This window comes from Varanus komodoensis, unplaced genomic scaffold (assembly GCF_004798865.1).
Source record: "Varanus komodoensis strain SLA01 unplaced genomic scaffold, ASM479886v1 scaffold4, whole genome shotgun sequence".
Classification (NCBI taxonomy): Eukaryota; Metazoa; Chordata; class Lepidosauria; order Squamata; family Varanidae; genus Varanus; species Varanus komodoensis.
In genome coordinates, this window is record NW_025335941.1 from 28,177,232 (window position 1) to 28,191,526 (window position 14,295).

The window sequence follows — 14,295 nt, forward strand, 5'->3', positions numbered from 1 at the left end:
GCTTCTACTATGGATTGAAGCAGTTCACATACATTTTAAAAACATCCACTATTAAGTACTTGAACACTTTTGAAAGCTTTCAGTGGAAACTGTAGGTTTTATCCAATCATGGAACTACACTAATGGGATGTGCTCCACCTCATACAATCCAGACACCCAGTCCCTCCAAGCTACAGCAACTCTCCAATCCCGTAAGAGCAGTACAAACAGAACAGACTTTTCTCATTTTACTCCCTGAAGTCCTAAATAGCCATTATGTTTTCTGTCTTTTTTGCAAAGGCCAGCAGGAAAGGATGTTCATGATATATAACTGGGAAAATCTCTTCTAAAGCATTATCAGAGCTCATTGCCCAGCCTCAAGAGAGGAACAGAGGAAGCTTCCTCTACTGAATCATATGACTGGTCCATCCTGACCAATATTGTTGACACTGACTGGAAGTAGCTCTCCAAGACTTCAGTCAAGATTCCTTTCTAGCCCTACCTGGAGCTACCAAAGACTGAAACTGGGAGGGACTTTCTGCATGCAAAGCAGCTGACTCCTCCTATCCGGAACCTATTCATGTTAAATACAACTAAAATAGCTACAGCTGAATTGAGGTCAATTTGCTTTGTAGTCACCCCAAAGATGACTATTGTTGGAGGACGGGGGGGGGAGGGGTGGAATGTGCCTAAATCAAAGAGTGGCAGAGATGAACAGCTCATGAACTACATGAAGCCTCCAGCCTTCAACATTTAGGAAGTTCTTGAAAAAGGCTAATGCAACCTTTCCATCACATCCCAAAATGCTGTCATTCCCTTTGGAACTAGTAACTCACATGCCCGTGGACAGCAGCAAGTATCTGGGCAGCAAGGGCAACGGACATAACAGCAGCAGCTATGAGGACAGCACTGGCACCAGCAGATCCCAACCAGTAGAAAGAAGAGGAAGGCACCTAGGATCACCAATCCTACGAACACCCACTCTGCAAGCAAACAGACATATATGTAAAATGCTGTGACTGTAAATGAATTATGAATGTTTAGTTAGTTAATCTTATTCATTGATTAAATGTGCCTATTATAAAACTCACTTTTGATGCATTTGGAAGTACTAATGGAAATATAAAATAACTTCATTTAATAAACACAACGGTGAATTCACAGAAGGAATGGCTGCTTTCAATACTTTTTTTTCATTCTACTAACCTAGCAGAACCAATAAATGCTAAGACACAAGTATGTTAGCCCTTAGATCACAACATCTTTGATTAAAATTAGCTGTAATGAATTAGAAATGGTTAGCATTTCAATCAAGCAATGTCACCTCTGGAGTAAATGGGACAAAAATAGTATTTTTGACAGGGCAAATACAGAAAAAACGTTTATCTTGCAGAGAATGTTATAATGACATGTGATTGTTTTTTCTGAGAGACTCCTTCTTTACCAGTGCCCTCATAGCCAAAACTGGATATGCCATATTGGTAGGGCAGGTATCAGACAAAATGTAATTGTGTCCTACTGTCCTGAAGAAGTAAACATTTCTTATGAGGAATCTCAATATCACCGGATACATTCTGAAATCAGAATAGCTGGAACAGAGTTCTGCTCAGCACCTGCAACTTCATGACTGTGGCTTCCTTTATGGAGTCAATTCATCTCATAGTTCATCTTCCTTTTCTTCTTCTGTCTCCAACTTTTCTTAGCATGATTGTCTTCTCCAGTGGGCCTTAGCTTCTCATGATGTGCCCAAAGTATGACAGCTTCAGTTTTGTCATTTCTGCTTCTGGGGAAAGTTCTCATTTTATCTGATCTAGAACTCAAATGTTTGTCTTTCAATCAGTCCTGTTTATTCACAAGGCTCTCCCTCCAACACCATACTTTGAATGCATCAATTTTCTTTTGGTCATTTTTCTTCACTGTCCAGCTTTCATGCCCATACATAGTGATCAGTAATACAATAGTATGGATGATCTTGACTCAGGTATGCAGTCAAACATCTTTACTCTTGATCTTTTCTAGTTCTTCACTGATAAGCTTCCACGTCTCTGTTTTCTTCAGATTGTTTCCCTTGATCTTAATCCAGCTTTCCTTATGATAAGTTCTGTACAGATTGAACAGACAGGAAGATAAAATACACGTGTATATTTCTGCCTTCTTTCCTACTTTTGCATTCTGGACACCTATGGTTATCAGCATGTCTTATTTTGGTGTGTTATCAATTTCCTTTTGCACACTTACATTAAAGTTTTTGATTTCTTCTTCAGCATTGGTTGTTGGAACATAGATCTGAATGGTGGTTATGCTGATAGGTTTTCCAGGAATTCTGACTGGTATGATTTGGTCAAGCTTTGCATTATAATCCTTTATTGCCTGTGCTACATCATCTCTCAGTATTAGAGCCACTCCATTTTTTCTGAATTGTCATTTTCGTAGTAAAAAAATTCAAATTTGTCTGACTGAAAATATCCCATTCCAGTCCACTTTAGTCCATCCTCACCAAGTACTGTGATGCTTGACTGTTCCATTTCTTACTTTAGTTTCCAGTTTGGCTTGATTCATCCTTCTTATGTTCCAATTGTGCATCAGACTTTCCTTTTAGCTCTGTGAATGTGAACTAGTGGGCTTCTTTCTGCTTTGAATTAGTTGCATAATTTGTGACAGTACTGTTCATGCTAGTCCTCTATTCTTCCTCAGTAGCTAGTTGAGTGTCTTCTGACCCAGGAGTCTCATCTGCTTGCTCTATCTTTTGATTTATTTTGTATTGTTTCATCATAGAGTTTTCAAGGTAAGAAAATTTAGAAGAGGTTTACCATTGTCTTCTGTGCAAAGCTAACCAGTGTTAACCTGAACATCACAGGTTTTGTCTGTGAAAGATCCTCCGCAAGTGTCATTTAGAACTACTACAGCTGCCCAATAGCTGCCCTTCAGGAGTTTCTCCACCCCATCTTCATTAGAGATATCCATTCTTTTCTGCTGATGTGGCCATTCCTCCTGAAGAGGGTGGATACACCTCAGTCTGGTGTCTGTTTTGACCATTCTGCCTTCAGTGATCTGCTTAGAAGGCCAGCCTAGTGAGAGAGTCTGGTCTCCTGGTGGCATGGTTCTCAACTTCTCTGACATTTTCAAACCCTTTCACCATCTAAAAGTGGGGGTCATCTTGTACTATACTTGATGAAAATCATCTTAGCATCTCTAAGCAAGCACCTGTAAGATTGAAACATTAGAACACTATTGAGTCCTATTACCTCATTGTATATATACACACATATATATGGTGCTATGTACAGTACATCTTCTTTCCAAAAGAAACAGATGGCAGCTCCCCTTCCCAAAGGCATTTATTAAGACACAGAAAACAATCAGGCAGTGGGTAGGGGTAGGAATGGAGGCATGGATAAGCAGGGGAGAAATATAATATTATTTCAATTACAGGACAGAGTGTGCTGGCTGGTGATGATACGGGTTGCAGTTCAGTGCCTGGTACGCACTAGGTTGGGGAATGCTGATATTTGGACTAGGAAGATATTCAGAAGCCAGACATCAATTCTGCATATAATCAATCCATGGAAAAGGAAGCAGTTCTCTCCCTGATATCTGTGTGTGGTTTGGATCAGCTTTACTGAGCGTGCATGTACACCCATGTATGCATACCAGACCACATACGCAGTCTGTCTGCATGATGAAAAAACAAAATGTGTGTACAAAGTTTACACATGTTCTAATTCTGTATGAAAACAAAACAAGTCAGCTGGGAAAAAATCTTCTCCATCAGTTGTTTGCATTATTTATTTAATTTTTATCCCACCCCATTAGTCATAAGGCTCCCTGTATATAGAACTGCTGTCAAGAAAAGGCTCTGAAAGTATTGAAAGGAACTTTTATTCTTGTTTTTGCCATAATTTATGTTCAGGTGTGATATACCACTGGATCACAAAGTGATCGTATTGGAATATTTGGAAAGCCAGTGTAGTAAAGAACAAACATATACGTTGTAGATTTCTGACAAAATTTTAGTAACATAAAAATAGAATAATTAATTCCAACATGAAGGCAGTGCCTATGGGAAATATGAACTTTACTGAAGTTTCTAAAACTAAGTAGTCTTATCCAGTTTGGTGAAGGAAGATAAAACTATGTAGGACTTTTATGGAAACTTGGTTTCCATAAAAGTTACATCTGGAAGTTTTCTTTGCATTGTTACTGTAAGTTTTTTTTTAATTTTTAACTATTCTTAAACAAATACTCTGATCAATTGTATCAAAGAACAAAACAGTTTACAACTTGTTAAAATAACAGCCCATTATAATCATCCTAAACCATAGTTTAGATACTTATCAAGTGAGATATATGATTCTCAGGCATGGCTCCTCCTGCATGCATAAGAAAAGAAGATTTTTTTCCCTGCTGCAGCTTATTCTGATGGTAGCTAGTTAGAACAAACTATGACAAAACTGAAGTTTGCCCTCTACTCCCTTAGAGTTGATGTTTTACTGCAAGTTGTTCAGAAAATCATCTAAACCAGCCTTCCACAACCTCATGCCTACCTGGTCTATTGGACTATAATTCCCATCATCTCCAGTTAGCACAGCTATGGTTATGCTGGTTGTGAATGATGGGAGTAGGAGAATGCTGGTTCAGATGGTCACCTGAACGTCACCTGCATTTCAAATATAGTTCAAGAATTCAGTAAGACTGGAATCATATTTAAAATTTATCTGATAAAAAGCAATGTAGTTCTTTGATTAGAAACTATCTATTTCTAATTGACAAGGCATAGCCATGTAACACCCCGTGACTTTGTAAGTCTTAAAGAAAATAGTTTTCCAAGATAAACAGCAGCTATTTTTTATAAGTAGAATGTATAAGCTATCAGTAAGTCATATGATCAACATAAATAACTCTTAATTTCATCTACTCATTCCAGAAAGGCTGTGAAACTGTTGAACCAGTGTCTGCAGGTGGACTTAAGATGGAGGAAAACAAACGGAAATTGAATTAAGCAAAGATTCAAGTACTGTGGGTAGGGAAACTGACTACCTGAATGGAGGCTTGTTTCTAAGTGGGTATTCTCCTTGAAAGCCCAAGCATGTGCTAACGCAGTACTAACTGGGGAAGGCTGTAGTGGCTAGGAGTGTTTTCTACCAGCTTAAGAGTTGCAATTGTCATGCCAGTCTATCTGGAAGATCAGATCTTGCTTCAGTTATCCACACTCCAGTAAAAGTAGGCTGGATTGTCCTAATGCACACTTATGTGAACTGCTTTTAATCATGGCCTGGAAATTTCAACTAGTATAAAATGTGGCCACTTGAACTGGTAAGTGCTAGGCAGTGCATAATTATATCTTTATTGTATCAGTTGCCTGATGGGCAGTATATTTGTTGTGTAGCCAATTTTAACTGCCAGTGGTTTAAAAGCCTAAATCAGGTGCATGCACCTTGAGGCCAGATGTTTTGGCCTAAAACTTGTATCATTTCTCACCAGCATACCTAATGTGGAGAGAGTCTGCATGCAAGCAAACCTAACACATTTAACTATTTTCCCTAACCTATAATTGAGTTAGGATGTTATTGAATGATATGGTGCTATCTAGTTTTAATTGTTAATGGTGATTTTTATTCTTATTGTTTAAATCATGGTTTTAATGTGCTTTGAAAACTTGCTGTTTGCCACCTAGAGAATGATTACTTTAAAAGGCAGGTTTTAAAAAAAATCAATCAGATAATCAAACTGTTTTCTTTGTATCCCCAATACCACTTGCTAAAGCCCTTACTGCACTCTCTTATTGTCAGTTGCAAGCAGTTATAGGAGAGACAAGGAAGAGAACTCATGTTTGCAAACAAGGCATATATTATTGCAAAAGATGCTGTGGGGTGGTAGAGAGATAAAGGAACAAAAGAATGGATAGATAAATAAAAGTGTTAGATGACAGAGTACCTGGCATAATCTCCACAGCAAAACTGGGCAAAAGATCAGCAAACAGCCCTGTCCTGCCTAGAAAAGACAGATGAGGAAAAGAAGAAGAGAAGTTAGTGCAGGAAAATTACTCCCCATCTCTTGCCTCTATAGCATGCAGCCTACTATCTCTATGTTAACTAAGATAAGGCCTCCAGGCACTCTGTGGCAAGAACTAAATACTTATTTTACTTATTTATTTTTCAATTTATATCCTGCCTTTTTCCTACAAAGGACTCAAGGCAGCTTACATCTCCTCCTCCATCTTACCCCAACAACAACCCTGTGAGGTAGGTTGGGCTGAGAGTCTGTGACTGGCCCAAAGTCACCCAGTTGGCTCCATGGCTGAGCGGGGACTAGAACCCAGATCGTCTGAGTCCCAGTCCCATGTTCTTAACCACTACACCACCCTGGCCTTTTGGCTAAGATCAAGTGTAAATACTTCAAGAATTTAATTCCTTGGCTTTAGCTACTTCCTTGATCCAGATATAGCATGATAAAATAGTGGCTGAACAATTGCTAACCAAGATCAGAAAGGTGTATTTCATAAAGGTAAGCACTGGAAAGTTGGTAATACAATCAAGACTCTGTTTCAAGACTTTGTTGTGTTTGCTTTCAGTGATTTTCACAGGTCCAATATTATATAGTCCTTTCAAACATTTGCATTGGTTGGATGGATTGTAACTCCAATTCAGAGTGAAAGCCCTCTGGCCTATATATAAACCAGGCATGTACAAGAATACACAGACTTCTTAAAGTGTAAGTTATTTACATGTGAATATCCTGTATGGTCTTTGGATGATCAGGAGCTGGTAAGAGAAACAAAGCTACTATGTCCACAAGATTCAAACAGCCTTGGATGGTGGTGAAAATTACTCAACAGTGCACTCAACCAAAATCTCACCAGTACTTTAATTGCTAGAAAAAGTTTAGAAGTCTACTATAATAACTTTCAAAACATTAATTTTCTTTCTCAAACCTCTTCTCTAATGCTGGATACTTTTTCCAGGCAGCATTTTTCAGGTTGGTCCAACCCAAATTGCCACCAAAACAATAATGTAGGTGGGAGCACACAGATCTTTTTAACCATGTCAAGCTATTTCTTTCTGTAAAATGTTTGAAGTGGTTTCCATATCAACTGGGAGCAATCTTTGTAGGCTCAGTGCAGAATGTTTGGCTCTTATCTCCCTAAATCCTCAAAAGGCATAACCTAAATATATTGCATAAAGTCTAGTTTGATACCAATCCTGTTGAGAGAGTTGTGTCCTTAATGATCATAAGCCCCCAAATTCAGAGGCTTATGCTTATATTTTATGCAGGGCAGGAGAACCAGCAGAGGAAATTGTTGCCTCCCCATCCTCCCTCTCTACATTTTTCACTAGGCATTTTTCACTTCCAACATTCCTAACTACTGACCATGCCGACAGGGACTTCTGGGAGCTGAAGTCCAAAACATCTGGCGATCTATTGTCTACCTAGGGCATGGGTGACTTTTGACTAGAAGGAAGTACTGAGGCCTCATACTTCTAATCTGCCTATTCTGAGAATAATTTGTGGCCGATCTCATTACAACACAATATACTTTCTCCCTTTACAAGATTTCTCCCTTTACAAAGCTGAATCATTTTCTCCCTATGTGTTCTCTTGTTTTTGCTGGGATCTTTAAATTGCTTTAGTGTAGCTTTTCTCATTGAGACTATGCTGACTGGAATGATGGCCCTTCTAGACTGGGATGGTCCTTTCAGACACAAATGTTGACCCTATAAAGTTCCTGTAACCACATCTTATTAGGTATTTTCTAGTATCATGGTTCTTCTCTTAGGACTAGCAACTTCACATGACTTGTAAGGGATGGGGTCCCCATGTTCTAGAATAATTTTCATCTTATTGAAGAACATTCCATGAAGAAGAGTAATAAAGGCTGGGAGAAGTATCTTTGGATGGAGAAGAAATCAGCCAGTGTGACTGTAATGATTAGAGAACCAATGTGTCACAATGGTTAGAGTACTCAACTAGATCTTGGCAGATCTGTGTTCTATGCCCCACATGGAGAGGAGAATCATGTAAACCACCTTGAGTTACTTCCAAGAGGAAGAAAGGTGGGTCATAAATGGTAATACAACAATAACAATCAAGTTTCCAGAGGATATGGAATACTGATTTTACTTTTCTCATTTGTAATAGTGACTTTTTACAGCAACTAATTTAATGCAACCTTTGCATTACTTGAATTGAGTTCCCACCAAAAATAAGATCCTCAGGTACAAAAGATTTCCAAAGTAAGCCTGCATGCAAGCACAGAGGCCACAAAGACGAGGAAGCTGCTTGGCTCACTTTTGCTGAGTGGAAGAGTGGTGAGTGGGAATGCAGCTGACCGTAGTTTCACCAACATGGTTAGTGCTAACATGAGAAGTTAAATATGAACATTTAGGTAGAGCTCCTGATGAAATGGTTGTATTAAGCCATTTGATAAAATTCAGGTATCAACTCTAATGTTATCTTAAAACCTCTAGCTTTCTTAAATGTCCACAAGGCCTTCTTGACAAGGCATCACTGGACTGTCGAAATTATCATATGGTATATCCACATTTAGAGGTCTACAGTGACACATTTCTTAATGCACAAAGTTCCACAAGTATACTGTGGAATTTAAAAGATTGACCCATAAAGATGGATCATTGTGAGTCAATATTTTGCTGGAGCAGCCTATTTCGCTTTATGTATTTAATTATAATTTATTTACCAGAAAAGCTTTTATATGGCTAAAAGAAACTGCAGACAGCTGGCTACAATCTATGGAAGAAAACTCTGTATCTGTACAGTTGCTTCTGCATTAAGTCAAATTAAAATTGAGGGCCATCCACTAGAATCAAAATTTCTGTTCTATCTTTTCACTTTGATTAAAAAAGGGAATTACAGCCAGCCTCATAGGTATCAATACTTCATGCAGTATGCATCTAAGTAACCTTATGACTGTCTGCCTCTAAAATAACAAAACATACTCTACATTCTAGCCCTGTTTTGCTACCTACTGCAATTATTCAAAGCTGCCCTTTTATCATCACTGTAACACCATCAATCATGAGAGGCTCTTGGAGCTACAGTGCAAGATAAAACCAATCCTTCAGATAATCATGTTTTCTTATAATAAGAACTGGTTCCATGATCATGCAAACAGTGTTTTCTTGGGACTATTTCCCAGAGGCTAACTACATAGGCTAACTACATGCATCAGTCTTTTTCCCACAGGAAAGCAGCTTCAGGGAACAAGTTTGGAGTAAAATGGAAGGCAACAGAAGGAAGGAAGAGGGGGTGCTCTTTCTGCTCCCACTGCTTTGCAATTCAAAATTCTTCCTTGTCTATTGCTCCCCTCTACAGGTAGGATTTAGAAGAAAACACATATTTGGGTTCCTGAGGAAGGAAAGTTCCCATGGGGCAAGGCCAGCAGTTTTTTGCATTTGGTTACCCACTGTGTTGTGACAGCACTGCTGCATTAATTGTCAAGCTAGCAATATCAGGATGTTCAGAGAAGGCAAGGCATCTGGCTGTTAAGACTTATGTGAACCTTTTTTACTATGGGGAAGTCACCAAGGGCCAAAACTAGATGAGATGCAGGAAATCCCTGATCAGATCTCATGATGTGTCCTTTTATTTGTTACTATGTAGTTGAAAAGGGCTGGTTGCTTATTTCCTTCTGTGCTACTTTCTTGATCTAACCTCTAATGCAACTATCTGGTTTGCTGGTAACAGTATAAAACAGAAAAATTGGTACCTATATATTGGTGGTGCCACAAAAAAACCCCCCAAAACCGTATGCACATTTTAAGAGATGTTATCTATGCATTACTTTTTGATGTTGAATTGAATTATGGTTGCAAAGGGTAGTATGATGTTCACTCAAAAGATGATGTTAATCAAATGAATGCTAGTGTCACCATATGACAGGCAGGACAGTCAAGGAAAATGGTGGAAGCACAGTTGTCATTTGAGGAGCACAAGACCATTTTGAAGTGGTATTTGAAATTTGAGAGTATTGTGAAAGTACAATGACAATGGAGGCATGAGTACGCAACAGAATCTCCAACACACCTAACAATTGCAGGGAACTGGGTCTCTTCAGCCTGGAGAAGAGGAGACTCAGAGGGGATATGTTGGCAACATACAGGTATGTGAGGGGATGTCACATGGAGTCGGGTAGAGACTTGTTCTTCCCTGCAGAGGAAGGCAGGAGGCTCCAACGGAGCAAAGCTCAGGGAACCAAGGTTCCATTTAGATGCCAGGAAGCACTTCCTGACAGTTAGGACCCCGAGGGTGTGGAATGGGCTTCCACGAGAGGTCGTTGAGGCCCCATCAGTGAGGGTGTTCAAAGACAGGCTGGACATGCACATGGTGGGCATGTCGTGAGTGGAGCCGGCTGGTGCCGGAGTTCAGACTAGATGGCCTGGGAGGCCCCTTCTGACTCACTCTGTTTCTATGTTTCTATGTATTCATGATAGGTTTGAGACACATGGTACTGTGTGTGATGTATACAAGGCAAGATCCGGGAGGTCTTGCACAGCAACAAGTTCGCCATAATCATAAACGCCACTGATGGTAACCACCTGGAGCGGCTCTTGTAATTGCAGAAGTCAAATGTGACTTGTATTCATCTTTTGTTATCGGTGTACCGTATTTTTCACTCTATAAGACGCACTTTTTTCCCCCTCAAAAGGGAAAATGTCTGTGCGTCTTATAGAGCAAATGTGTGTGTGCCCGATGCCTGGGACGCTGCTGGCCGCCTGCACCAAGTGGCACCACCTGGCCGGCACGCACTCGGCGCGCCCTGCTCTGCCCCCCCCCTCCAGCGCAGGTGAGAGCTGTGCTGCTCAGGGGGAGGCATGCGGAGGAGGAGGAGCCACGGGCTTTAACCCACCGGCCGCACGGAGAGACGGATTGCTCACCCACACCTCCCGGGAACTGCTCACCCCCACCACCTGGGAAGACCTGCCGCTGCCGCCGTGCCGCCCAGAAGACCACCGCCAGCACGCTGCCGGCCCCACGTGGGACCACCTGGCCGGCATGTGCTCGGCGCGCCCTGCTCTGCCCCCCTCCTCCGGCACAGGTGAGAGCTGTTAATCACAGGTCGGTGTGTGTTTTCAAATGGCAACCCGTCTTTTAATGAAGCCCATGGGGAAGTGATGGGGAATGTGCCTGTGATTATAGGAAGCTTTCCATGGATCAGTTATCTGTTAGCTGATCAGACACATTTTTTTTAGGATCACTGGATATTTGAACAGCATTACCTTCGTGTATGAAGTTTATTCTTCAAAGGCTACTTAGTCCTCTGTGTGTTTGATTTACTGTACAATATCTCATCTTTTGTCAGAAGTTTTTTTCTATTTACTAGTAAGGCAGCATGGACATTACTGGCTTTTTTAGATTTGTTATTGAATTGCCTGCAGCAGCTCTTGTATAACTGGTGTAGATTGTGGATTCTTTCAATAATTCCACTACTGACTAAGAAAGTGATGTCAGTGATTGTGAGCAACAGAGCTTCATAAATTCTGACTCTATTGATGATGAGTTCTATGGGTTCAACGAAAACTAGAAGAGTACTCGAACTTTAAAGTCTCTCTTTTGTTTATTATTATTATTATTATTATTATTATTATTATTATTATTATTATTAGAACATTTCTATGCCGCCCCTTGATGGTTTTTAATGCCACTGTTGACTGCTGTTCACTTTACAAGGTTGAAATACGGTATTACTGTATTCTGTTATAGTTTATTAAATAGTTTAGTAAACCATTTGATTCAGAATATTTTTTTTCTTGTTTTCCTCCTCTAAAAACTAGGTGCGTCTTATGGTCAGGTGTGTCTTATAGAGCGAAAAATACGGTATATTGAGTATTACAATTTTAGTACAGTTTCTTCTTTTCTTAAAGTGTGTATACATTTTTGCATTCTCTGTATTTCCCCCCAATAGATAAATAGCAATTTCAACGACAGGAGGGAATATAGATTTGGAAAAATGACATGAGAAACCAGTAAAATTGCAGGTTTTGCCATCCTACCTGCTTCCCCACAGCTGCTTCTAAGAATAAAAACATATTGGGAGATCTCCCAAATCAGTTATGGAAAACACTGAATTAAGCATAATCATTTATTCACATGTAAAATCCCAATTGCGTTAAGGGTGGGGCTCTGCCTTTCAGCTGCATGAAGAAAATAATTAGAAGTAACAGAATTGTGTGCATGCGTGCCCACGTGTGCAACTGCTTCCAGCACTGTCTGCATGAATGCTCAGGCAATGTCAGATGTACCGAAAACATGATCCAAGTGCATCAAAATCTGGGGAACTGAACATCCCCTAACTGTTCAGTACAGTAACCTCCCATACAAAACAAATGTGGTAGCCACCCTAGACGTCCAATGTTTTAGCATGTTCTAAGCAAAACAATCAAATCAGTGCAGATTGCCAAGGACAATGCTGCACCCTTCTGCTCCCACAGAAATTTTAATAATGGAATTCCAGAATGCCAACAATAGTTCTGGCAAAATACACACACTCACAAAGATTGTGCATTTTTTCCAGGCTCATAGATTTTTTCCTAACCCTCCCTCCCAAGCCACCATCCCGTCTTTTGTAAGGAATTCAATCTGTAAAGGAATTCACTAAGCTCTTTTCTTTGTAGCCAGTTCAACAAAAGGCAGGACAGACAAGCATGCCTAGAACTGAATCTGCACATAGATTTGAATATGCCAGCACACTCCCCTATCCACAAAAAATAAAAAATCATCACTAAATAAGCATGCTATCACAACCACCTTTCAGCATTTTGGTCTTTCCCCCCACTAGCTGAATTAATTAAGTGATTGATGATAACCCCTCTTCCTACTAGCATGTACTTCTCCCCCTTCACAGAATCTCCCCCTGAGCCTATTTTTTAATACCGGCTGTTAAGTAGGCTGCTGAAAAACACTACAGCTGACCCAGCCGCTCTTGTTCATACCAGTGGTTACCACAGCAACGGCAGGGGGAGGTAACACATAGGCCTGTCATGAATGCTCGCTAATTGAAGGCCAACTTTCCTCCCACAGGGATGAGCAACAAGTGAACCAAAAATATATAACGAGAAAGGACAAAAGAATACACTCTGGGTGGGGAAGAAAGAGGTCTAAAATCCTTTGGAGATTTGTAGTCAGAACATGGAGAACTTGCAGTTAGGTAAGTCAGACCCAAGACAGCTTGGAAAAAAAATATATTTTGTAGGCCAATTTTGGCAGAGGGAGGAACAGAAATTCTAGGGGAATGATCAACAAATGCAAGGTTGCAAGATAATTTTAGGTGGAGTTGTAACATTCTTTGGTTTCAGCAATCATCCTGAGCAACATTCAGTTGTTGATTTCTAGCCAACCGCTCTGCTGGACTAGCTGAAGTTTCTGAACACTTTTCATAGGTGGACACAAGTAGCGTGCATTAAAGTACACTAAATGGAATATAATTAAGGCATGCACAACAATGGCCTGATTATACATTTTTACATGCAGCACAGTTGACATGCTTTCGTAAGCTTTGCACATCGCTGTCACCAAGTCATATCACTTTACCACTTTAAAATATTGCAGAAAAATGTTATTTTTCTTATGTGCCCCTTTCTTATGTGCCTCTTAGCAAAAATTCTGGTTCATGCCCAGGTCATCATTAGTTTTTTGGTTACTACACTCTTTTCCTCTCTGTTGCTGGTCTTTAGTCCTCTCACCCCAATCTAACACTTTGTAATCAAAGATCACACATCACTTATATCACTCTGACCACATGGCATTCTGTCCTAAATTTCTGTGTTGTCTTTCTACCTGCATCTACATCTAGTACAAACTCTTCATCCATAATTTCAAATTCTTCCTTGGCTTTTCCTTCCTTATAATCTCATATCATATCCCAACATACCCCTGCCTGCCTCTATCACCCTCAGACCTCCAAAGATATCCTCCTCCTTCAAATGACTCCATCATTTTCACCTTCTGGCCCAGGGCACTTTCAAGATGCTGTAACCTCTCTTCCATCAAATCCCTCCTGAAACAGTTCATCTTCTATCAAGCAAGTGGCACAACACTTTCCCCATTGAAACTAGCCTCAGGTGACACAACAGAAGCAAATGCATATTCTCCCCCATCTACCCTCACTTATGTCATCATTCTCTCTCTCCATTGCCCACCTGTTGTCCAATTTTAGGATGTAAGGGGCAGGGACTGATCTTCTTCTTACCTTTACAATGATAATATATAAAGTAGTAACCATCATTAACATATTATTTGTGCCTGTAGTTGCTACCTCCTTGCTGATAAGCTCTAGCCTCCCAAGGAAATACTGAGCCACGG

The 14,295-nt window shown here is 40.2% G+C and overlaps 1 protein-coding gene across 2 annotated transcripts in view; it reads right to left on the reverse strand.

Moving 5' to 3' along the window:
* ILDR2 (immunoglobulin like domain containing receptor 2) overlaps positions 1–14,295 on the reverse strand; it is a 46,273-nt gene that overhangs the window by 11,820 nt on the left and 20,158 nt on the right. The window contains exons 4-5 of one of the 2 annotated variants that reach the window (XM_044442757.1): positions 5,914–5,970; positions 816–962 (exon numbers count right to left, since the gene is read on the reverse strand). In XM_044442757.1, the coding sequence (XP_044298692.1) occupies positions 816–962; positions 5,914–5,970 (204 nt within the window). The remainder of the gene's footprint in view (positions 1–815; positions 963–5,913; positions 5,971–14,295) is intronic. The other variant, XM_044442758.1, reaches the window with a different exon arrangement.